The sequence below is a fragment of the Mchenga conophoros genome, linkage group LG4 (assembly GCF_057382185.1).
Source record: "Mchenga conophoros isolate Kocher_MC1m ecotype Shallow Benthic linkage group LG4, M_conophoros_male_GT1.1, whole genome shotgun sequence".
NCBI lineage: Eukaryota > Metazoa > Chordata > Actinopteri > Cichliformes > Cichlidae > Mchenga > Mchenga conophoros.
Window position 1 is genome coordinate 2,040,581 of NC_140529.1, and position 26,727 is coordinate 2,067,307.

At 45.8% G+C, this 26,727-nt stretch overlaps 1 protein-coding gene across 1 annotated transcript; it reads right to left on the reverse strand.

Annotated features, from left to right (window-relative positions):
* Window positions 1-1,335: 1,335 nt before the first annotated feature.
* On the reverse strand, window positions 1,336-21,017 carry cog1 (component of oligomeric golgi complex 1). Its single transcript, XM_085269883.1, has 15 exons — window positions 20,634-21,017; window positions 19,375-19,622; window positions 19,088-19,269; window positions 18,804-18,980; window positions 18,350-18,506; window positions 16,402-16,612; window positions 15,915-16,272; window positions 15,021-15,469; window positions 14,530-14,676; window positions 14,283-14,441; window positions 11,711-11,835; window positions 10,115-10,223; window positions 6,415-6,524; window positions 4,537-4,621; window positions 1,336-3,559 (listed from the first exon to the last, which is right to left on the reverse strand). The coding sequence occupies exons 1-15, from the start codon at window positions 20,934-20,936 to the stop codon at window positions 3,422-3,424; spliced, it is 2,958 nt and encodes a 985-aa protein (XP_085126009.1). The 5' UTR covers window positions 20,937-21,017; the 3' UTR covers window positions 1,336-3,421.
* Window positions 21,018-26,727: the final 5,710 nt, after the last annotated feature.

Here is a 26,727-nt window from a genome sequence, read left to right on the forward strand (position 1 = left end):
AACTTTCACTGATGTTTCTTTTAAACAGTCCCTACTGATACATGGTAAATGGCCTGCATTTGTGTAGCGCTTTACTCAGTCCCAAAGCACTTTACACTACATTCAGTCATTCACACCTTTGTGATGGCAGCTACATTGTAGCCACAGCCGCCCTGGGGCGCACTGACAGAGGCGAGGCTGCCGGACACTGGCGCCACCGGGCCCTCTGACCACCACCAGTAGGCAAACATGGGGTTAGTATCTTGCCCAAGGATATTTGGCATGCAGCTAGGAGGCAGCCTGGGATCGAACCACCGACCTTCTGGTTAGTGGCTGACCTGCTCTGCCACCTGAGCTACAGCCACCCCAAGACATATCAAGGATACATCAATATTGGCATATATACTGTGTTTGTATTCAAATCAAAAAGAGTTTATTTTAACACAGCTGTGCAAAAACACGCTTGCGATCATTTATTAATGGTGTCTGTGGCTCAGATGCTACAGTAGGTTGTAACACTGGGTACGTTTATAAATAAGATTATTTACAACAATTAAAGCACAATAAATACCAAAGAGAACCATGTTCAAACAAAAGGAGAATGGTTTAATCTGCTGATTTTTTCTTAAAAGGTTTTTAACTGTTTTTAAAGACTCCACAGAGCTTAAGTGTGAACTGTTTTAAAGCCTTGGAGCCAAAGACGGAAAGACTCTGTCCATCTCAGTTTTACGTGAGATACAAATAGTTTGGATGAGAATTGTGGAGACCGACCTTCCAGTGCTCTGTATGCTGCAGTGATAATCCTGAGCCATCTGTGGGTGGATGAGTGTGAGCGAGATGAAGTACAAAGAAGTGATGTGCGCTAAACGTGTATTAATGTTTGAGTTTTAGGTAAGAAAAGGCTCTATATGTGTCAGCTCTGTTTGTGCTTAAGAAGTGCACAGCTGTAGTCAACAAGTATTTTCATGATAAGTCGCTAACCTGAGAAACACTTCATATCAATCAACACTTTCAGCATCTTTTTAAACCAAAGGTCCAAATGTACTAAATAAATAAATAAAGGTGATTGAATCCCTGGTTAGCAGAACCCACAGTGTGACAGTAAACAACAGGTATGTAGTGAATAACAGGAGGACCAGAAGAAGAAGTTAGAAGTTATCGACCTGCCACGCTGTCGACACCACCGGGGCACGCTGAAGCAGTTATGCTGAAACTAACTCATGTTAGAAGCCAGGATGAACTACTTTTGCCAAGCACCGCCCTCCCTGGTGTCCAGAGTGTACGTGCTGCACTAGTTTTAGCTTTTCAGAACTAGTAAAAGGTCACCCCCACCCCCACCTCCATCACCTTGGGTTTTGCATCCCCTATTGTAACCTTTGGAAGCAGTGCATCTGCCTGGTCGCTGAGGTCTATCACAGTGAGAAGGGCGGTCGCAGCATCCCTGTTGTGAATCAAGGTAAACTCAAACACCAACATGAACCTTTGTCTGAGCAGAACCCTCTGGAGCAGGTCCTGCATTCATCTTTCCCTTAAACCTGACTAGTCTCCCAGTTCCTGCTGTCAAACACCCCCACAGCTGATACTGCCCCACCACACTTCACTGCAGTGACGGTACTGGTCAGGTGCTGAGTGTTGCCCGTTTACTGCAGACGTGAACTTTGGCTTTCAGGCCAAAGGTTCAACATTAGCTTCTTCAGACCAGACTTTGGCTGCCTTCTAGCTTCAGTTGGGTCTGCTCACTAACTAAGGACCTTCAGTTGTCCAGATTGGTTCAGCTCTGGGAAGAGTCCTGGTGCTCCCATTTAGGAATGATAGTGGACACTGTGGTCATGAGACCTTCAAGAACATTTTCTGGACCCTTCCCCAGATATGTCCCTCGAAACAATCCTTCCTCTTCGGCCTGGAGACAGATCCTTATACTCCCTGGAGTGGTTTGTGCTCTGACATGCACTGTCTATGAGATCTTAGACAGGAGTGTGTGTAACGTCCCAGCACACCACTGAAACAGGGGCCGAACAATCAGACAGGTATCATCTGTGGCAGCTAGCACTCCCCTGGCACCAGCCCTGACCGACACACCTGAGCTCGTGTCATGGTGAAGGCTATGAATACTCAAACACTACTCACTGTTCTTTTTATTTCATGCAACAACTTTTTTCATGTCATCATTACGAGGTACTGAGTGTACAATGTGGAGTTAATGTATTTGAAATAAGGTTGTAAACATGAGTGAGGTGCTGTGAATACCCTGCAGATGCACCGAATCACAGCCTGCAGTGTGTTCAGCGCCCTCCTTGTTATCCAGCCAAAGGTGAGCAGCACAGATCCATCTTATAACTGTGAAAAGGATCGATGGAAAAACTATTAACTGAACGGTGGGGGCCGGTGTTGGCGACACTTTCTTTGACACCAAGTATCTGCACCACGCTGTTCCTGCGACACGGACCTGTCTGAGGGTTTTGCTTCATGTGCTACTTTTGCAGTGTGGTCCCAACGTCATCCAGCAGCTTTGCAAACTAGAAACTCGCCAATCAACAACGTCACCGTCAGAAGGTTTGGCTGAGTTTATTTTGGTGAGAGACACAAGCAACATTTAACCACAAGACACATTTAGCATTACAATACTTACCCAACAACCAATAAGAACTCATGATTAACACACGTTCAGAGTCCATGCAGGCACGGATTCAAACCCACAACCTGTTTGATGTGAGGTGACAGCACTAATCACCACAGTGCTGCACAAACACCAGAATGTGTTTCACACTGGTGATTACTCTGAGGCAATAATGATAAAGTCAACCTGCTTTCTGCCATCATGGCAACCAGCCATCTCTATCTGAACTGAATACATACATAAAATACAACCTGACATATTAACACCCAGAGAAAATGTAGAACCCAGTACAGAATGTGTCAGCTGATCGCTGTTTGCAGGGATAATGCTTCGTGTCAGCATGTTCACATACTCATACAAATGTAGCTGTGGAGACATCCTGTGATAGAAGCTGACTGCATCAGTCTGTATGTCACAAACCACAGTGTGTTAAACATGTTTCAGTCCAGAGTGAAAAGGACAGCCTACCCCACCAACCAGCCACAGCCTAAGCTGCTCTCCGATGCATCCATCAGAGTATGAGTGTGTGTGAATGTGAAAAGCACTTTGGTAGAAGGAGCATAAAGAAAGTGTGAAGAGTAGAAAAGCACTACAGAGGAAGCATCCACCCTGTCACACACAGTTTCCTTTCAGGAACACAGAGTGCCTGAACGATGCTGCTTGTGTATGCACACATTCAACCAGAGTATCGCTGCTCTGATCACCAGTCAGCCAACACACGTCAGTGCTTACACAACATTTACACATCACACAGGAGGCATTTTGTCAACACACAAAAGGAGTATTTACTGTACATGTCACTGTAACAAAGCAGCCAGCTGAGAATTATTTGCCCATCCCAGAGAGCCAGTTAAGCTTAAATAAAGAAGTCGCTGCTGTGTCTTCATCCTGATCAGCGAGCTGCCTGAAAAGGCTGCCTGGCCGGAAGCTGTCATCACTGCCTGCTGTGAAGGACTGAGGAGCCTGGAGGAGGAAGGAGAAACAGGTCACGGGACATCTGAAGACAAGCACCTGGCAAAAGAGCTGCTCTGAAACAGGAGCCCGACTCTGCTCAGACCTTCAGCAGAGTCAGAGAAGGGCTGCCATCTGAAAGCTCCTAACGTTTTACCACGAAGCAACTTTATGAATGAGGAGAATGGAAGAGAGTCCAGACCTGGAATTATTTCTGGCCATGAATGATTCCAACACTGATAATGTTAAAGATAATACAGTCATATGAAACGTCTGTGAAGGTTCTCAGTCATCCAGGTCATGGTAGTCTAAGGAGCTTGGAAAGAAAAGCGTCTGGACTTCTTTGAGTTGCTTGAAGACGTTTCACCTCTCATCAGAAAAGCTTCTTCAGTTCTAAGGTCAAATGGTGGAGAGTCCCAGATTTAAGCCCTGTGGGAGTTTCCCCCCACAGAGGGACAAAAGGACCCCCTGATGAGTAAGTGAGAATTTCAGTAAGTTACTGAAATTCTAATTTGTCCAAGACTTTCAATGATTACAGCTACAGTATGAAAATCCTGAGTCATCTCACTCTCAGCTTTGACAAACTTGGGTGTGCAGGCTGTCCACAGCGGGCGCAGTGATGACATCACCCTTTCACTCTTTCACAGCTCAGTGGTAAAAATGTTTTGGGTGATGTTTTACTCTATTTAATAAACTGGCTGTTATTTCACATGTAGCGCTTGTACTTTAACTTTACTTTAGGTTGTTGGTGGCAGTATTCTGTTGTAACGTGGCTGTTCACCAGCAGAATCCAAACACACAGTGATGAACACACTGGTTTGACACTGGTTTGCTTGAACTTAGAAATGCTGGGAAGGCAAAGGGCGTGACACAGGACATTTAGATAAGCACAGTAAAACAGAGACGTAAAGTCATCGTGTGGCTGCCAGTAAATAACATCACAGAGGGGAAATGTCCCAAACAAGAACTCTGACAGACTCTGAACTCACCACCAGCTGCTGAGGAGCTTCAGAGCTTCTGGAAGCTGCCTTGGATTTCTGCACATTTGACACGCTGAGAGGCAGCAGCCCGAACCTGTCAGACACACAAACAGAGTATTTCCAGTTTGGCCAGTTGAACAGTGCAGTGGTACGTTGGTCACCAGCACCACATTTTTCTGCTATTGGGGAAAACAAGGAAATCTAAACTAACAGTTGAACCGCTGAAGTCATAATTGTGTAAAACCAGCAGACCAGTTGAAAAGCTGCTTTTGTCAACATCTGTTTCTTTTCCTCTCTGTGTTCATCATCCTGGTGGTGTTGCTGGCTCTCTGCAGCCCACTATCTGAATGTCAGCACCACCTGCCAAGCCAACAGACCCACAGACATTAGAGATAAGCTTCTGAGGCCTCCCCTGCACCACACCTAACTTCTGTCCATAACGGTTATCAACAGTATCAGTCACATACTGCACCAAACACTCCCAACGGCTGTACAGAGACTGACCTGCTCCTGGCCAGATACCATGAGATTAAGGAGGTGCTCAAAATATTCCTTCCATCCCCCAACTATACCCTCAGGTAAATTCAGCAGCGAAGGCCACACTCACTACATGTATGAGTCAACACTGCTTCCCTGAGTCAGCTGAAGCTTTCCCAGAATCACTCTGAGGCAGACTGATTTTTGTTTCCAAGGACTCACTGAACTCCTACCAGTGAGTCTTTGCTTCAGTTACTACTCAGGCTGTGTTCTGCTCGGCCTGTTAGCACCCCTCAGCTGCCACCCAACTCTAGGCTAACCAAGCCTGATAGGAATCATTCTTTTTGCCTCCCTTCGCAGGGATTACCAGCACAACAGTCACCGATGATGTTGTAGCCTCAGCACCGTCCAGCAGCTTCATCAGAACATAGTCCACTCAGATTCAGTGTCCCCAGCCTCCCTCGGAAAGCTGCCAAAGTACTTCTGCACACAGGAGTTGAAGGTTTTGTGGACCAGGGCCTCTGCCAGGTGCTCCCAGTGCATCCTCACTATACTTTCAGGTGTGCCAGGCCTGTCCACCACCAGCTGGTGAGAAGCTGACGGATCAACTCCTTTCTTCACCAGAACATATGTTCACAGCCACAGACATGATGACACAACTACAAAACTGATCACTGAACTGTAGCCTAGGGTGCGTTGGTGCCACATGCGCTGACGGACATCTTTATTCTTGAACATGGTGTTCAGTGTGGAATAATTGATGACCACTTGGCTTCAGATCATGCCGGCCACTCCTCCCAGTCACACCCCTGACTGTCATTGCCCACATGTGCACTGAGGTCTTGTAGTGGGACGATGGAGACGCCAGACGTAGTACCCTCCAGCACTCCATCCAGTGCATTCAAGAAGGCTAAGTGTTCTGAACTGAATTATTAACCGCACAAACACAAACAACGGTTAAGACCCACTCCCCAACCTGGAGGCAGGGAAGCAGCCTTCCTGTCCACAGGTAAAAACCCAAATGTACAGGCAGCAAACCGGCGGGTACAGGAATACCCTCCTGGCAATTCAAACTGGAACAGATTCCAGCTCCTCTGCAGGAGACTGGTTGCAGAGCCCAAGCTGTGCATTAGGGTGAGCACAAGGAAGTCTAACTGGTATCGCTCAACCTCACGCACTGGCTCAGGCTCTTTCCTCACCAGATAGCTTCGATAGCTGAGGATCAGGCTGCCCTGGCCTCTGCTTGACACAGCTTACAGAGCCTTCCGCCATGTTTATTCTCACGCCTATGTCACGTGACGATCCCATCTTATTGATCATTAAAGAGATGAAAGTGAAACTATACCATCAGATTTTACTTACCCATTACTTTCTTTTTCATTTAGTAACTATTAGTAACTAAATTCTGACCTGATCTGGCTGCTGGCTAGCGGCAGTATGTTGTAAGGATCCTGGGAGTTCAAACTGCTGCTTCGCAAAGCAAACTGCTTCTCTGAGCCTGTCAGGAGCCCCAGCAGGACCTGGAGGAAAAACAAAAAGACTCCTTATAAACTGACAAGGAAATAATTAGGACAGCATTAGATGAGTGGCTCATAGGATCCATTCAGACAGCAAACACAACACAGAAGACATGTTCACTGACTGTGGACAATAATCTTCAGAAATACATCAGGAGATATCGTGACACTCTCATATCCTGATATAAGACATTTATCATCCTGACAATGATATAAATCACAAAAATGTAACATTTTCTGTAAATTCTGTGAATCTCGAGCAACTCGACTTGCGTGAAGCTTTTCTGTTTGGATGTGACGATGGATGTGTTCATGTCACTCGGTTCCTTTGCACAGTCTTCCATGCACTTGTGTACTTGCAGTGACTCAGACTAAGTGTTGTCTTTGTATACGCTACCAGTGAAAGTGTGGACACACCTTCTCATTTAATGGTTTGTCTTTATTTTTACTTCTTTCTACATTGTAGATACAAACTGAAGACATCAAATATATGAAGCAGCATATATGGACGCATGTAACAAAGAAAAAATTTTTTATATAATAATTTATATTTTAGAGTAGCCATCCTTTGCTTTGTTGACAGCTCTGCAAACCCTCGGCCTGCTCTCACTGAGCTTCATGATGTAGTCACGTGACATTGTTTCACCTCACAGGTGAGCCTGTCAGGGTTCATTGGGGGAATTTGTTGCCTTCTTGATAGGGTTGGGACCATCAGTTGTGTTGTTCAGACGTCAGGTTGGTGCACAGCTGACAGCTCTGTTTGACAACTGTTAAACCTCTTGATGCTCAACAATCCAGGTAAGTAAATCTCCAAAGGCTGATTCAGTTCATCTGGATGTTTTCAGTGGGAGAAACGTTTCGTCATCATCCAGGTGACTTCTTCAGTCTCAGCTGACTGCAGGTTTCCAGTCTTATAAACAGGACATATAATGACTAAAGCAGCCCACTGAAGGAACAATGGGCTGGCAGGTCAGCTGCAGTCAACCTGCAGTCAGCTGAACTGAAGAAGTCACCTGGATGATGACGAAACGTTTCTCCCACTGAAAACGTCCAGATGAACCGAATCAGCCTTTGAAGACAACTGTCAGAATTCATATTATGGAAAGAAGCAATCATCTCAGTAAAGAGAAACAACAGTCCATCATTACTTTATGAACTGAAGGTCAGTCAGTCCAGAACATTGCTAAAACTTTGAAAGTGTCTCCAAGTGCAGTCACAAAAACTATCAAGTACTGATAGTTGATGATGAAACTGTCTCACATGACGACCTAGGGCTGGGCTATATCATACTGTTCACGGTAATACCGGTGTAATGTTGGGCAACGATAGGAAAATGAAATATCGCGATAGAATATGGGTAAAACGCGCAGTGCCTTTGTTTACATGCGCACATGGCGGCGACGCAGAACGAGAAGAGCGAAAGTGGATCGTTGAATGAAACGATGAACCTGAACTGGTTTGTAAAAATGCTGCAGCTTCACTGGTGTGGAACTGGTTTAGCTTTCGTCCGTCAGATACACAACAAAGCACTATTTTTGGTAGCGCATGCTAGCGGGCCGTCGTTATTACCGTGTTGTTTGGAAAATACGGCGCACTTAAAATCAATCCTTTGATTTTTCTGAAAGTCGACAGAGCCCCTTATAATCCCGTGTGCCTTATGTATGAACTCTGGTTGTGTTTACTGACCTCGAAACGATTTTATGTGCACGGCGCTCGAAAATCTGTCAGATGTTTCAGTACGACTTTGCTGAGCTATGAAGCCGCACCGCTTGATGGATTGTGGGAGCGTTACGGCTATCGTAGGCGGAGCCTCGCGGAGTGATACGTACTGTGCTTCATCATAATGTTACCGTATTGTGTGTGTATAACCTCTTTTTAAGTTCAGTGGATGTTATACATGGTTATGCTGAGGATGCGTCGGCCAGTTTCCACTGGAAATGCTTTTTGGTTAAACTGTCAGTGAGGAATTTTCTCTGTTACATTTTATATAACTTTAATGCAGATAAAAAACAGCTGCTTGTTTAAGTGGAAATACATTGATGGGTTTTTTTGCACTAATAAAGTTGAGGAGTTGTAAAGTATTTTGTCTAGTGTCAATTATATCGTCAGTTATATCGTTATTGCAAATTTTCAAATGCATATCGTGATAAATATTTTTGGGCATATCGCCCTGCTCTATGAGCACCAGCCCAGGAAAAGAAGACCAGGAGTCACCTCTGCTGCTAAGGATACATTCATCTCATTACTCTCAGGAATCCTGCTGCCTCCACAGTCACCTGACCTAAACCCAGTGGAGATGGTTTGGGATGAGATGCAGCGCAAAGGGAAGGCAAAGGACCAACAAGTGCTCAGCATCTCTGAACTCCTTCAAGACTGTTGGAAACCATTTCAGGAGACGACCTCATGAAGCTCATGGAGACGCCGAGAGAGCAAAGCAGGAATCAAAGCAAAGGGGCTGTTTGGAAGAATCTGAGTTATTTCACACTTTTTTGTTTAATACATAATTTTATGTTGTGTTTATTCAGAGTTTTGATGGCTTCAGTGAGAACCTACAATGGAAATAGTAGAAAAACCATTAAATGAGTATGTCTGTGAAGGTTCTTAGTCATCCAGGTCATCGTAGTCAAAGGAGCTTGCAAAGAAAAGCGTCTGGACTTCTTTAAGTTGATAAGAAGGACAGACGCAACAACATTGTCATCCCCTATGTAGCCGGTGTATCAGAGAAACTCAGGAGAGTTTTCTCCAAGGATGACATCCCGGTGTATTTCAGACCCAGCAACACGCTCAGACACAAACTGGTTCATCCCAAAGACAAAACGCCAAAACACAGACTTAACAATGTGGTGTATGCTGTACAGTGCAGCGAGGAATGCTCAGACCTCTACATTGGAGAGACCAAACAGCCACTTCACAAGCGCATGGCACAGAAGAGCCACCTCCACAGGACAAGACTCAGCATCCATCTGCATCTTAAGGTCAAAGGTCACTCTTTGAGGATGCCAATGTTCACATTTTGGACAGAGAGGACAGATGGTTTGAAAGAGGAGTGAAAGAAGCATCTATGTCCACTGTGAGCGACCATCTTTGAACAGAGGCGGGGTTTACGACACCAACTCTCTGCCATCTATAATCCAGTTTTGAGATCCTTCCCAGACGCCTTAACGCCCACTCACATCCTGGGCCATCTGACCTCAGGAATTCACATGATAAGGTGGGGCCAGGTTTCACAATGAACTCACCCGAAACTCTGGCTGATTGGGACCCACACCCAGTTTCACACCTTGGCTCAGGCGATTAGAGGATCATCAGGGGGTCCTTTTGTCCCTCTGTGGGGGGTCACTCCCACTAGGTTTATATCTGGGACTCTCCACCATTTGACCTTAGAACTGAAGAAGCTTCTCGGATGAAGGTGAAACGTCTTCAAGCAACGTAAAGAAGTCCAGACGCTTTTCTTTGCAAGCTCCTTTGACCATTAAATGAGAATGTGTGTCTCTTAATGTATGTGTCCGATATAAATGTGTTGTCCAAATGAACTGCCTGTTACAAAAATAGCATTGTTTATCTTTGACTCATTTAAGCATAGCTGGAAGTACCAAGGTCCTTTGAGACAGTCGGTTGAGGCTGGCGTTCAGGTGAGGTGTAAACACGTCCAGGTCAAAGGGGTCAATGAAGCTCTCCAGCCAATCACAGGTTTCATGGAATCTGTAAGACATACAGCACAACGTTTGCAGTTATTTAACACTCCACTGTCGATAAATGCAAATGGACTCCTTCTAATCTTACTGACCACCGAAGGCAGTCAGGGGGTTGTGTCCAACGTCAGGGGGCTGTGTCTAAGGTCAGGGATGTGTGTCCAAAGTCAGGGGGCTGTGTCTAAAGTCAGGGGGTTGTGTCCAACGTCAGGGGGCTTTGTCCAAAGTCAGGGGGCTGTGTCCAAAGTCAGGGGGCTGTGTCTAAAGTCAGGGGGCTGTGTCTAAAGTCAGGGGGGTGTGGGGGTTGTGTCCAACGTCAGGGGGCTGTGTCTAAGGTCAGGGATGTGTGTCCAAAGTCAGGGGGCTGTGTCTAAAGTCAGGGGGCTGTGTCCAACGTCAGGGGGCTGTGTCCAAAGTCAGGGGGCTGTGTCCAACGTCAGGGGGCTGTGTCCAAAGTCAGGGGGTTGTGTCCAAAAAAAGTGGAGTAGTCAGCAGGATGCAGTAAAGATGCAGGAGAAATGTACCGGTGAGTTAACAGCACATCACTGCATCACACACCAGGAAAGGCTGTGTGGTGAAGTCCTAAAAATGGAGCATGTAATGGTCACCGTGACGCAGACCGTACATTTTATCTGAGCTAAAAGTTTAAATCACCGTCAGTTTCAGTCTTTTATGTGGGAAATAGATTCAGAGTTTGCCCACATTCCTTCATGCAGAGCTCCGCTGGCTGAGTTGGGGAAAAGTTCTCAACAGAGTTTTTGAGCTCAGCAAGGAAACCTGTCAGTTCATGGACATGTGTGATGCAGTGAAGGCGTTTCAAGTGAAGCTGTCACTAATGCACCAGTGCAGCCTGCCTCACTTTCCCTGTTGCAGTAATGTTGAACCAAGTCAGCGCACTTTGCTGAGCTGCACCTGTGCAGATTCAGATGCAGCTGCAGTGTAATGATGCACTCAGGGAAAGACACTGAATGGCCCGCACAGTTTATTAGCTCCACTCCTGCAGCAGCGCCCAGCTCGTCTACATGCGGCTCCAACCTTGTGTTTGCTCTCATTTACTTTTTCTGGGGTTTTGGCAGCATGTTCATATTTCTAACTTGCATCATTTTGACAGGATATTTAAAGTTAAAGTTTCTTTTTTTAAGTTTATTTAATCTGGAATCATATTCCTGTCGGTTTTTCTTCACATTTATGTTTAAAAAACATTGTTTGAGTGTTCAATAAATCTTTATCTTGTTTGGCCTGCGACCTAAAGTGTGCCTTCAGTTTTGGCCCCCTGTGCGATTGAGTTTGACACCCCTGGGCGAGACCTACCAATTGAACAGCCACTCACGTCGCAGGATTCAGTCCCTGATTCTGGACACAACCATATGAACCCGTGAACACCTCTGGCTCGTGCTGCACTACAGTATTACAGGATTACAGTTTCCAAGCTTCCTCGGGTGTTTGCAGACTGTGCACAAACAGCCCATGACACATATTTTGGATGTGAATTGATACCTTGGGTCTTGCTGTGGTCGGGAGTTCTTCAGTTCTTCCAGTCTGCTCCCCAGAGTAGCGCTCAGGTAACGGAGGTCAAACAGGAACTGCAGGGCTCTGTTCTGCGTCACGGGGAATACAGCATCCTGAAGGAGAAGGGAGGCACAACCATAGAAAATACATTTAAAGTGCTAACCACGCCCTTATGTTTCTGTGCTCCTTTGCCATCAGATCAGTTTCTCACTGCCATCGTTTTGACAGTTGCATTGACAAAATACACTAATCAGTCATAACCTTATGACCACCTGCCTAATATTGTGTAGTTCCCTTTTGTTGCTGCATTGTGCTCCAGTAGAGCCCTGAAGGTGTGCTTTGGAACCAAGAGATTCTCTCTCACATAGACTGGACTGAGATCTAAGGAATATGGAGGTCCAGTCAACCCCTCAAAGCTATATTGTTTTCCTCAAACCATTCCTGCTCTGTCTGATGTTGCATGTTCCTGCTGAAAGAGGCCATAGCAATCATGGCATACACCATGAAACATGGTCTGTAACAACTGGTAGGTGGCACGCATCCACATGCAGGACCCAGCAGGACATTACCGAAAGCAGACCTTCCCAAAGTGTGGGGCCCGCCCCCTAGGGGGGCGCAGAGCCATTGGGGGGGGTGCGCGGTATGAAACGGGAAAAAAACAACAACAACAACAACGCTTGGACACTGCTAGCACGGGCTCCCACACAAACACAAAGCAGGAGATGAAGCATCGCTGAATATGTTTCCAAACCAACTTCATTCTAAGCCAAAGACTAGATTTTTGCTGTAAAAACAAAAGAAGCAAAAGAAGTTTGGGAACCACTGACCTAAAGGATTATACTGCATCTGCAAGCTTGCCACGCAAACACCCGAGCAGCCACGTCATGTAAGAGAGAACACGACTGATCAGACCAGGCGATCTTCCTCCACTGCACCGTGGTCCAGCATGGGCACCCTGACAGATCTGCAGCCCCATTAAAAACACAGTTCCTATCAGAGCAAGCATTACACCTTTGCCAATGTGACCTACAGAGCTTGTCTATTTGATCAGACCACGCTCTCCAGTTAGCCTGTCCACCATTGTTCTGACCACTGCAGACTGGAGCCCCCACAGGATGCTCTGACTCAGTTATCTAGCATCACTACCTGGACTCTATGTCTGCCCATTTTCCTGCTAAAACACCAACTTCGAGGCCCAAACGTCGACTTGCTCCCTAACATGTCACACCCAGTAAAAGACGCCATGATGAAGAGATGGTCAGTGACATTCACTTCACCTGTCAGTGGTCATGAGTTATGCCTGAGTGGTGAACAGGCCTATAGGGTGTGATTCTAATATCACATTGGACCTCTGATCTCTTCGGTTCAAATAAGGTTTCTTTTAGCGCATTAACGCGTTAATGTGGCGTTGACACCAAGTAACCCGGACTAATCTGTGTTAACTCGTTAACAGGGATATGTTATGACGCGTTAACCCGGTGACGCTGACAGCACTAGTTTCTTTGTGTCGTAACACTTCCTACTTCCTTTTTTGTATTAACAACATTAAAGACATTATAATGGTAGTTTGCACTGACGCCCTGACCACGAGCAGAGCCATGAAACTCCTCTCGTTGTTAATCAGACATCATTCTGTACACGTGATAGTAGGTTCATTCATGTCCATGGTAAGGTAGGCTGACTGTGGTACTGCATGAAGGAAGGTGCAGTTCAAAGCAGGATAAACAGGTTAGTTTGCTGTGATGATTTAAAGTAAAGAACAGTGTGTGACTGATGATCACGGTCAGAGTTAAGCTCATGATGCTGAGATCCACTCACTGGATTCACTCCAACTTGACACCAGCCAGTATAAAGGCAGCATGAGCAGCACACGTCCGTACAGCTGATGAAACAGCTGGTAAACCTCAGATCAGCTGATCACAGCCTGAACACTAAGAAAATAGAGCCCACAGCAGAGACCTGTGTGAGCTCTCCCCACGCTGAGTCCTTACAGCGAATCTCAGGGTTCATGTGCTGATCCCACCGATGTGGGGGAAAGTCACCCTCTCAGCGTTTGTCCTTTCCCACTCAGACTCTACCTAACCAAGCTGAGTACATTTATTACAATTTAACTGTTGACTAAAAGCTTGTTTCCAATCTACTTTCTTACACTGTTACTGAACTGATGCAGCACAGCTCCGTCAGCTTTGTACAACAATACAAACCTTTTACTTTCTTACTGTGAGCACATTTCACAACCTGTACTTTTCACCTTTAATCGAGTAAAGAAGTAGAATCAGTGCTTCAGTTTTTACTGGAGTATTTCTGAACACTAGTATCTGTACTTCTACGTAAGTATGCGTGTACTTAGCTCTTCATTAGTCTCTCATTGAATATTTCTGGCTGTCTGTAGCCATACACCAGGTCCTGCTAGCATGATTCCCTTCTTTTCCTCCTACAGAGCCGTGACGCTCTGCTCGTCTGTGATCATCATGAAGATTATTCTCAGACTTTTCTCAGAACACAGGAAATCATCAGGTCGAGGAATAATCCAACTATCTACCAGACAGGTCCCAGTTACCGTGCTGCTGGTCTGTGTCAGGCTGTGGTAATGGTGCAGGACTTCAGTCAAACAGGTCTGCAGAAACTCCTGGAGGGTGGAGCGAGGAAGGGCGTGGCCTCCCACCCTGTTTATTTCCACACACAGCTGGAACAGCAGGGACTGCACAAACCACGTTGGCTACAGAAGACACCAGAAACAAAAGGTTGCCATCAGACCTCAGGATGGATTCTGGGTCCTTCCAGTTTGTATCAGATGTCCTCCTGACCTGTACTGGAAGACGGATTTTGGATGTAACGCTGCTTCCAGACTCGGCCTCCTCCTGGATTTCCAGATCCTCCCAGTTAGTTGCTGTAGCTAAGATGGTGCCTGCAGACTCAGCATGAAGCACCATGCCAAACTTCTCCAACAGCCCCTGCAACACAGAGCCGAGCAGGTCTTCAGACAACACCAGAGTCATAGCTGTAGACCTTTGACCCTCCCACATACGTCTGTTGAAACTAAAACATTAGCAAACAGACAGGTTTCACAGCCAACAGCAGCATGATCACTGGTTTAGTCAGTGTCCCTCCACCCGTCTGCTCAACAGTTCAGTCAGATAATACACTTTCACTCAACCTTTATAAACCAGTTTAACCACAGCTGGACGCTATGTGACGTGATGTGATTCTACTGCTCTATCAGATTTCTACAAACCTCCCCATAAACCGACACTAACCACATGTCAAGTTTACATGTACACTTGTGACTGTGTCTGACTTTAGAAAGAGCGGCGCTCCAGATGCGGTAGGCCTCCATACTGCAGCCAAGAAGCTCCTCCTTCAGCTCCTCCCACTTGTCCTGGGAAGGCCTGACCTCTGCAGCGGCCGTGGCTTTGCCCAGCTTCTTGCCTTGCCTGGGGGTCCCTTTGGCTGTGCTGTCAAAACCACACTGCTTTCCCAGGATGCAATGCTTCAGGTTGGGGCACAGTTTGCCCATAGACTGGCTCAGCCTGGCCATGAATAGAACTGAACTGAGGCAGGTGGGCCTGGAGTCTGGCGAGGCCGCAGCCAGCTGTGATCGGATGAAGGACAGAATGTGGTGAACACAGGCCAAACAGCCGTCACGCAGCGCCGCCTCCACTGCTGCGGAGTCGATGAAGCGGTTAAATGAGGATGACGATGGCTGATCAGCAGAGGAAGGGACAGTGGCCAAAGTGGAGTCAGAGCCTGCAAAGCACGACACATTAACAACTGTCAGTACTTTCAATATTTCAGTGGTCCAATAGTTGCCATTCGTATGTTTATACAATCCAAAGAGTATGAAACCCTCAGATTTAGCTCCAAACGCTTCTGTGGTTTTCAGCACTGCATCAGATCAAAGACGTGACTGAAGTGCAGACAGATGTGCTCCATCAGTCCTGCCAAGTACAGTTTCAGACATTCAAAAGGGATCGGATAGCTGACATCACCCAGTTTCATGGTCAGGTGATGTCACTTCCTGTTATTCCACGAGAAATGAAAGAATCTAGAGTTGGTTCCAAAACTTCAACAAAGATAAAAGCCTGAGCTTTTCACTGGTCTTTCTCAATATCACATTAAATCAGGATAAATACACCATCAATCTGTCAGCTGAAACACAAGGAAACCCCCACAACACTCCCAGTGGACCTACCCACGTCCTGGGACGGGAGGTAGTGCTGGAGATCATCCAGTCTGGCTTTCAGCTTTGCATCAATGGAAGAGCAGAAGTTCTGAACACAAGGTGTGAGCGCCTGCGTCTTCATGGCCAGGCCACTCCTGTGCTGCTGCTGGCCCCGCTGGCTCACACTGAACCAGCCTGCGTCGTTCAGCAGGTCCCCTGGAGACTCCAACCACAAGAAGGAGGAGACATCTACCTCATACTGGGCCCCATGGCTGCTGTGGGCACCTGAAGACGAATGGACGCTCTGGGTCTGCAGATCCCTGACGGCGGATGTAAGGAGCTGGATAGACAGCACTGAGATGGCTTCAGTTTCCTCTTTAGTGATGACCTTGAAGAGTCGAAAGAAACAATAAAAGTGTTACAATAACTGCATGTTTATCCCCCGTCATTAGCAAGTATACAGACTAAGTGGGCCCTGAAAATGAACCTATAAAGCTAAAGATAGAAGAACAGCAACCTGCAGCCGCTGGAGGAAAAGCTGCTGCAAGATGTCCTCCCAGACGGTGAGGGGGTGCTCCAGCAGACGCTGACAGACGGTGCTCCAGTGCTGACTGATGGAGTCTGCTGACAGAAGGTCCCAAACAGCGTCTCTGATGGCTGCCAGCCCCTTCAGGCTCTTGACGTAGACCAAAAGGCTTCCAACACCATGGCAGATGTCCTCCTTACAGCTGGAAACAACACATTTGGAGAGACTGGAAATGATCATGTAGCCTTCATGAAACACACGCCCTGCACTCGATAACATCAAGGTGAGCTTTGCAAACAGGCCAGAAATAACCAGTGTGGGTAAGTTACTTTAAGTAATTAATTACTAATTACTTAACCAACAGTGTATTTAAAATACTTATCTAATTACTGTGTCTGAAAAGTAACTTAATTACTCAATAAGTAATTTAACTAAATACTTCTTAAAATCCCAATAAAACCTTGAGTGGCAAACAATAGAAATTAAACTCTTTAAATAATAAATTATTTTAAAGACGCAGACTCTGCAGCAGCAGCATCTCTTCCAGTGTCGCCTGCAGTCACCGTCGGTGCTGCTGAAGTAAAACCAGGTCCTGCTCAGCAGTGTTATCCATGGATGATGACGGATCGCTCAGAAGTCTTCGTCTATGCTCTGTGTCAGGCGCTTCAGCAGGTTACTGCTGCTGTTAACAGCAGCCCATAGTTTTTACATATCACTGTAATGTTCTTGTCTGCTTGTTTCAGAAAAGTGAAGAGGCGGGAACATGTCCACGTCATGAAACAGCCACTGCTTCAGGCCGACAGCTTCCGCTGTAGAAAACGACCGTGCAGCAAACTGGTGTGGAATGACGCGCAGCTGCACCTCAGCCATGTTACAGAGCAGAGTTTACTTCTACCTTTAGAAGATAAATGATTGAAATTAAATAACGATGTTCAGCCAGTTTAATTATTTTACAATGTAACACAAGCACATTGTAAGTAACTGTAATTAAAATACCTAAAAATGAACAGTAATCAGTTACTCTACTTTTTCAGTGGAAAAGTAATTTAATTACACTGGACCATGACATGAGAATAATAACGATAACAATAAGGAGTAGTGAATAAATAGATGTGCGAGTGGTGAGCACATGTGACAGGTGGTGGGATGAGACGCTCCCTCATCTTTGTGTTGTTTGTTCCGTCTCTGGTCGGAGCTTCATGTTTGTTGTCCTGCAGTGTAAGACGTGATTGGACCACAGACACTGGTCTTCATTGTGTCCCACAGCAGTCGAGGTGCACACATCTGCAGTGGATCGAATGTAAGTCAGCAGTTCTCTCCTACACGGCTGCTGAGCACCACCTGCCTGGACGCCAGTCATCACACGGTCACAGATAGATCCAGTTTTCACGTCGACGACTCCAAACCAGTAAACTTCATCTGGTCTTCCACTCGTCGTCTCACAAACTGAAACTAAAATGAAGATCAGCAGATAATGATCCTGTAATGAACCACGTTAAACACTGACCCTCCTGCTCCTCGTGTCTAAACCTAAAACTTTGTCCTTGAGCCAACGATCATGACGGTGTTCATGGCTCCACCCTCACTGGTCCCCAGGTGGAGGACCCACAGTCATCTCCGGACATGTTTAAGGCCACTGCAGCGGTGTGTAAGTGGCCGAGGATAAAATGCAGCGCGTCGGCTCCCTCTGCTGCTCGAGGAGGCAGCTTTAAGGAAGTCTGCAAGGCTGTGCTGGATCACGTATGCTACCCCGAGGACTCCCGCCGCCACTTCTGTGAGCTGGACTCCGCCTCGGGGTGATCGCTCCCTTCTATCAGCTCAAAGTGATCACAAGTCACTCCTGACAGCGCAGAGCTGGAATGCTACTATTAGCACATTTTTCTATGCAAACAACACTGAAACTGAAAGAAAGGAAACAGCAGACATTCAGTGGCCTTACGTATCGATCCACTGTTGAAGAGTGTCTTGCAGGTGCTCCCTCTGGATTGGCTGAGCCAGGGTGCGAAGGACAGGTTGAAACTCTGAGATGGACGCAGGCAGATACTTTAACCAGCTGCCTGTACTCACATCTTCCTGCAACACCCTTCTGTCCTTAGCTGAGGACACAGATGGGGAACATTGGAAAAAGGGGGCTGTTAGTTTCTCAGACTGAGTGTTTCAGAGCAGTGCTCTTACTGCACACTCACAGCAGCTCAGACTACACGCACAGTGTTGTATTCAGCATCTGCGTCACATCCACAGACAGTTTAGAGTCAGCTGCTCCTGTGAGGCACGGGGAGACATGGCCATGCTCACCCAGGAGATGAAAGCCAGCAAATTCTTGCTCTGAAGCAAAGCTTATTCTTATTAACCTGAACACAAAGACCCCGACGTGTCCTGTCTCAGCTGTTTACCTGCAGGACTCGTAGATGTGACGTTGTCCAGGACAGAGAAGAGCATGCCACAGCTCAAAGCTTCATCCCCTGGCCTGGGGCTGCCCTCTGGGGGGAGGTAGAAGATGGCATAGGCCTGAAACAGAGTGGTGACCAGCAGCTCCACGAGGCTGCACACCTGGGACTTGATCCCTGCACCTGCAGAAAAGCACAGGTTCATGGACTAACAGAAGCCTCAAAGGCTTTTTCTTTATCAAATCAAACATTTGTCACGCTTTACCACAGAAGGAAACTATAGAGCATACCATGCTGCGGTTGGTTCAGCAGCTGATGTATGGATGATTTCCGGGCCAACAAGAAGTCAGCCAGAGCCTGCCGAGGAGAGCTGTCTTCAAGCAGCATGATGGACACCAAGGCTTCAGCGATGGCCTGGTCCGACACTGCACGGCCCCTCAGCAGAGCCCTGCTGTCCAGCAGAATGGCTGCCCTGCAAGAAGACGCTTACTCTCAGCTACTACAAGTGCACTATTTTAGTTTCCAGCCACGGAGTTTCGATTTCAAGTTTCCGTTAAGCAGGAATTGTGACACAAACCTGAAGTGTTCGGTGGTGGCAACCTGTCGGATTAGGATGGGAAATCGGACAAGGACGGAGCTGTAGAGGCCTGCTGCAGTGGCCTCCAGCTGCAGCAGATGGTGCAGGTGGCAGCACATCAGGTAGAGCTGCGTGGCTCGGAGGTAGTGAGATGCCTCCATGGCACTCCAAATCCGCTCCGGGATCTCCAAAAGCAGCTTGATCTGGGAGGCCATGGTGTAGAACTTTAGCTGCCACGGTGTCTGGCTCTGCAACAGGACACACAGTGCGTCTCCGTCACAACGTCATCAGCTTCAAACAGTTGCTGCAAAAGCAGTTTGTGCACATGTGAAAGCGTTCGTTCTCTTAACTCAGGAGAAGCTTTAGAAGGAAACACGCAGTTTAGACGTCATTTCAACCAAGTGTTGAACTTTGACTGATGAAGTCCAGAAGAGTGTGTAAGGACTTCCCCAACACATCCACCCCGACACTGCTGCTGATCATCTGTGTGCAATATCTCAGTCTCTCCATGTTCTGTGCACTTATTCTGGTCCCAGTCTGTTTCAGTGTTTCCTACACATACACCATGTATATAGTTCCACTCACATATCTATACATACACACTGCTTTTTATTTTATTCTATTTGTTTATTTATTTTCCACCTTCGTTGTATATTGGTTTCTCTTCTTCTTACTTCAGCACCTTTGTGGTCCAGAAACTGCACAATGACAATAAACAGCTGGAAGTCTCTGAAGCCTTTTCTCCTGAGCAGCTGCCTCACTGTCTGTATGGTAACTGCACCGCAGTACAGTGGATCGTGAGAACAGCTGGGAAGATCACTGGAGCCGCTCTTCCCTCCATCACAGACACTTATCACACTGCAAAGCCACCAGCATCGTGGAGGACCACACACCCCACAGACACACACTCACTGCCAGACTACAGAATAGTTTCTTCCCCCAGGCCATCACACTCCTGAACACTCAGTGACTGGACACACACACACACACACACACCAGGTCACTTCTGCACTGTTGTGTGTCTGCATCCTTCTGTTCTGCCTGATGGTGCTTGTGTGCTGCATGTAGCAGCGGTGTTGAACAGGCTGGAATGAACCACACACTGCTCTGTGACGAAGCTGTGTTCAGGTGGTTCAGCAGCCTCACCTTTCCTGAGCAGCTGCGAGTCTGCCGCGTTTGTAGGTGAGGTTACGGTAGATCTTCATGACGTTGTAAAGTACTACTAAGGCGCATGCGTCGACACACGGCGTTTGGCTCACCTCCACTCTGCAGCTGGCCACGCTGGCTCTGCCCTGCTTCAGCCTGTGGCAGTACTGCTGCATGTCCTGGATGGACTGCACGACGCTCTCCGAGCACTGCTTCATCTCCCCGATCGTGTCGGCGGCGTCGATCAGGTCCCGGTACCGCTCGCCCACCATCTGCCTCAGCTCCTCCCTCTTCTGCTCGATCTCCCCGCGGACTTTGCGCTCGATTCCGCGGATCTCCTCAGTGTTATAGCACTCAAAGAGAAGCGCCGGGTCGCTGATCTCCGACACCCGGAGAGAAAGCGCGTCCTGGGCCATGGTAGACACACAACAACATCAACCGAGACTCCGATCCGGAAACCAACGGAAGACACTTCCTGTCTCCACGTAAGCGACAGCAGCGGAACTGGTCACGCTGCTGTCATTTCCGTGGGCGTCGCTGTCCCGTGAACCAAGCGAAACATCCCCGAGTTCGCTCATCTTATGTGTGTGTGCGCATTATGAGTTTAACACACACTAACCAGCCGTTTACACATGATCAGATATCACTGTGTGACGTTTAAAACACACTCATGACAGGCCGAGTGCAGCAGTGTGCGCACGCCGTCGTAGAAACAGCAAACAAATAAACAACAACAACAATGGCGACTCTATGTACAGGTAAACACGTGACCTCCGCCTGTGAAATGAACACAGCGGCCTGTTTCCTACAAACTGCATGAATGACTTCAGTATGATGTGTGGTGATGTTTGAAGATGCTGCTGTCAGCAATCAATCAATCAATCAATCAATCCATCCATCCATCCATCCATCCATCCATCCATCCATCTATCTATCTATCTATCTATCTATCTATCTATCTATCTATCTATCTATCTATCTATCTATCTTTATTGACAGACGTTACGTCCATAGTTTCAAAAAACAACAACACAACATACAAATCTTAATAAAAAATATAAAATATTTGTGAAGATATAAAACCATAGTGTACGCTGCTTGTAAGATGACCATGAGGGGGCAGTATATAGCGCTGTGAACGTCTGTCTGTTTACGTCATCGTCATCAGTGAAGGGTCTCTCTTTAGTTGGACACAGAAATCCATTATTTATCATAAGAAAGCGTCCAGTGTATCATAAACACAGAGACACATTTAGTCTGATAGAAAACAAACAGGTTCCTCTACATGCTGACTAGATTTCCAGCGACGGTGGAATAAATGTATGCAGGGTTTTGGTACTTCTTCAGTAAAAAATAGTTCTGTAAAGATATAACGACCTAAACACTATTTGTGGGTTGTTATATTCACTTTCTTTGGCTTCATCTCACTGTTACTCTCTTTTTAAACGTACCTGGACACTGTCCAAGGGCTGCATATGTGAAATAGGTCCACAGTCAGATCTCCACAGTACCAGCATGAAACGTAACCCAGAAAGTAAGGTTTCCTCGAGCAGGCCAACTATCTGTTGGCTTTTGATTGACTTCAGTGATAAACTACTGTCCTACTGCATTTATTTGGATGTACTGAAAATAAAAATGTGGAGGTCTGAAGGGACGAGACCTTCCCTAAACATGGCTGACTTCTGCTGTGAAACAACCTGGTACTGTCACTAAAATGACACTGACTTGTCTATAAACTGTGATTAGGTTTCCTAATGCAGAAAGATGTCAGGAGCCTGAGTGTATGATGCAGAGATGTTTTTGCTCCATATGGACAGGCAAGCCCGATACAGACCATAAATACTTTCCCAGTGTCAAAGCCATCCTTCCACTGGAAGCATTTTGTTTTGTTCTTCCATTCATTTCAAATAAAGCAGAGTACAGAGCAAAAGTCTTCTTTTCTTTATGTTTTGACAGGAAACATGGAAATAGGTGCAGTGATTTATTGACATCTCTGACACAGAGACATACAGTATGAAAGCTGAGTTTTTACAGTTCTAACAAAGTCAGTAGCTGATATCACCAGAGTTCAGTGCAGCCTGAACTCTCCTAATCAAGCTTTCTTGTAATTTCTTCCATAGTTCCCACTGCATGCTTTTAGATGGCATCTTTTTCCCTTCACAAGATTCCCACCAGCACTGCCTGACACGCAGCCCAAACCATCCCTCTACCATTTTTAAAGATGGTTGAAGATATGTACTGATATGGCTATGTCTTAAGGTGATGACCTTTGAACCGGATGTTGTTGTCCGAAGGAAGCCCCGTTAAGTGGCTAGTTGTAAGATGAAGAGTGTTCAATAAAGCAACATAAAGACCGTGCTTTATGTCCTGATTCAATTCAGAGTGCTCTGCCTAATTTAGTAATAAGGTGGGCACACAACAGATACTCACTATCATAATCACCTCCATACATGATGATGATGATCATTTGGAGTTATCAAGCAGCGCATCAGTGTTTTAGACTCGTCCGTTCAATCGAGTCTCAGAAATTTGGGCGTCATAGCGACAGTTCAATGTCTCCAAACTGGTTCAGAAGTGTTTTAATCACATGAGAAACATTTCTAAGGTCAGGCTGCTGGTGTCAAAGGCTGAGCCGGGGATGATTCTTCATGCAGAGACAGAACACTGCAGCACCAATAGGAGGCCACATATTACTCCAGTTTTGGCTTCTCTTCATTGGTTGCCAGTAAATTTTAGGTTTCATTTTAAAATTTCAGTTTGAACTTGTTGAGCTCTACATGGTGAAGCTCTGGTCAGTTTATCCCTGAAACCTCGTGCTTCATCCCGAGCACTCAGGTCTTCGTGTCCGAGGCTACTGTTGGTCCCCGTGGGGATTGGTCTCTCAGGCACCATTTCTATACAAACAAGCTTTAATTAATGTTTTCATTGTTTCATGTCAATATTTTATTAATATTTTTGGTTTTATTGTGCAACACTTTGTGATTTTAATCTATGAACAGTGCTCAATAAATAAATTTGTAGTCTACGTCTTGTGCATAGCTCTGTATTGTGTCCCGGTTTTGCTTGCGTTCGAACGGCTTCCTGACAGCCAGTCTGTGAGCAGTTATAGACTCTGATTCTTATTTAGCGCTTTTCTACTCTCCATACAACATTCACCCATTCTCACAAGCACTTTCTCCATACATAGTGCTTTCTAACTACATTCACACTCCAATGGATGCATCGAAGAACAACTTAGGGTTAGTATCTTGCCCAAGGATACTACTACTCTGAGCCCCTCCCGAATGGCCGAACTTCTCACCCTATCTCCAAGGGAGAGGCCAGCCACCCACGTGGACCGAACCCCGGCTACCAAGACTGGCAATTGGGACATGGGATGCTTTAGTGTTATGTTGCAGTTAAATAAAAAACAGCAGATTAAAGCAGTACACAGTCATATCTTGTTTTATTATGTTTCAGGTTTAAATGTTTGCTTCTTGTTTAAGGGTTAAGCTTACTATTATTACTTTGCTCTGAGCTCGTCCTTCATCCTACTAAACGGAGGTCAGGTGTAGGAGACATCCAGCATTTCCTGACTTTTAAAGTGCTGATGATGTCATGTCTGACATCACCGAGCCTTTTGTTTTCTGGATTTGTCAAGAATATTTCTTATACAGAACCATTTAACTGTGTAAATTAGGCAATGACATAAGCTCAAAATGAAGCCATAATAAGCACGAGTAGAAGCTAAAAACTACGAGCAACCTATAAACTGTGACTAGAAGTTGGAAGCACTTAATTGTAAATAAACAAATGATAATGAGATCAATTAGATCAATTGTTTGTTAGACCCTCATTACAGTAATAACAGTTAGAGAAAACAGAAATAGAAACAATAGAACGCTACAGCCAAGACGAAGACGTACCAACCACAGTATACATGAACCTTTCACACAGTAACTTTAAGCTAGCATCACAAAGACAGTGGAAAACATAACGTCTACAAATACATGTCAAAGCTGGTATATCAACACCACATTAACTCACTCATTAAAATCACTGCTGTCCATTTCAATCCTTTTACCTGGTAGCACTGCCTTATTTGCATGAAGTCAGGAAAATGGATTCTGGGCTGTTCCCGTCCTTTTCTTTGTGGCCCTCTGTGTGAATGGATAACAAACCTGAGCGATTAGCAGGGGTAGAGGGCCTCTCCTGGCTCCTATCTGTGGGGCTGATTACAACCAATAATGTCCAATGAATGGACTGATAACATCTGAAGCAAGTGTGAGGACTGCAGACAGTCCATTCCCATATTTTGGAGGTAAGCTCTGATAAACCCTGCTCTATGGGAACGAGCAATATAGAGTTCGGTCTCAGAATATGAAAATATGGGAGTGCCAGTGGTTGCAGTATCTCACCTCAATATCTCTCAGTATTGAGACTGCAGTGATGACAAGTCTTGTTTCTTCTAGTGAGAAAGATGGTGCGCCAAACTATATCAAGGTCTTCCTCATGGTCGTGTTCCAGCGCTGACACCGACAGTGCTGATGGTCAAGGGCAGTCCCGGCAGCACTATGACCTCAGAGACTCTGAACCGTCTGAGCCATTGGTCAGATCATTCTGCAGACCTCGATGGTTCGTCAGTGTTGACGAGGAGTGGAAACAGTTTTTTTTACCTTGATTTACACAAGTTGCTCGCTTTGTTTTTTCCTGGTCAGTGTGACAAAGTGGAGGAGCAGTTGCAATGCTCTCCATTTGTCCCACATGTGTTTACCTTTTTTTTTTTTGCACATTATTCTGTTTCTATGTATTTGCTATGATTTGCTGTTTGTCATGTAACTTTGCTTCACTCACTGTCCCGGGTTTGTTTGTGGAAGCGTTTTGTTGCCGGCAAATCAAACATTCTGCAAATTAAGACAAATACTCAGGTACATGTTTCTTTATATTTTATTATGTTACACATTAAGTAATTCGTTCATACTTACTCTGTTTGTCTTTTCACTCTTCATGAGGGTGAGGTGGGGGGAAACGCCCACCTGGCATTTCCTCATTTTAAAGTCCTGATGATGTCCCACATGACATCAGCAGGTCAAACCAAGTGGAGGGGTTTCTTTGTCCACAGAGATGCTTCCTTTTGTTTGTGTTAAGGTTTAAATGGATTTGTTGAATGTGTTTCCTTTTGTTAATACTGCCATTTAGTTGTGTAAATGTGCATGTTAGAAGTGTGTAGAGGTTTTGTGTTTTCAGATCATCTGTGTAGAGTTTTAGATCCCTCAGTTGAGTGAGTGGTACTGGCTGGGCAATTGGAGGGAAATTGATGGCCCTATTTAAAGCCAGTCTCTACCAGATGCAGCAGAGAGCAGAGGTGAGCTGTGTCACCAGAGCCATGGTGAGGTTTGTTAAGTGACTTGATTTGGGGGGAAGTTTTGTTAAGTTACACATTAAATTAAGCTCACTGTAAATAAATTGCTCACCTCTGGAAACCTGACATGTCTGTGTAATCTGCTTTCCTTCCACCTTCCTTGACGTTCGAGTGCGACTACTTCAGTCAGCAACCATTGTTGCTTCCCTCAGCATTTATTCTTGGCAATGACAAGGCATCACAACTGGATTTTGACTGCACAACTCCAATATCATTTTGTCTTGTTTTGAGCCTTTCAGATAGTGATGGCCAAATGAAGCTTTCCGAAGCACTGAAGCTTGTATTGAAAAACGGTTCATTACTCGAAGCTTTTCAACACAGTCCTCTCCGGTGACATCTGGTGGTGAAAATGTTGAAGAGCAGCTTGAATCTGCAAAATAAAACGGACTGCTCAATCATCGCTGCTCACTCAAGAGTGGAGTTCTCTCTGATATTGGGCCACCGTTCCGTTGCTTTGAACATGTAATTGGTTTTGTTTTCTCGATTGGGGGGCTGAAAAAAATGTAATGCGTATCTGCGTAATACATTTTGATCAATAAACTTTCCCTATTTAAACATGCACTATGGTGGCCTTTCTTTGCTCATAACTCCTTGATGTTGGTAAATACAATAAGTGAGCAATATATATAATATACATATGATAACGCACAGCACATTATGGAGTATGCCCCTGCTGTGGAGTCCTGCCTCCATCTACTTGTCATTTAATCACTGGACAGCTGGACAGGTTCATACAAAATATTAGATTAGGCCAATTGTCCTATACATATTTTTGACCTAGGGGTGGGATTGATTGTGAACTGGAA

Bases quoted from the DNA above. Each gene is read 5' to 3' on its own strand.
- cog1 (XM_085269883.1), bottom strand. From the start codon at position 20,936: ATGGCCCAGGACGCGCTTTCTCTCCGGGTGTCGGAGATCAGCGACCCG. The intron at 19,623-20,633 runs GTGAGCCAAACG...GTCCTGTTGCAG, and splicing joins TGGCCAGCTGCAGAGTGGAG to AGCCAGACACCGTGGCAGCT. The intron at 11,836-14,282 runs GTAACTGGGACC...CTTCTCCTTCAG, and splicing joins TGACACAGACCAGCAGCACG to GATGCTGTATTCCCCGTGAC.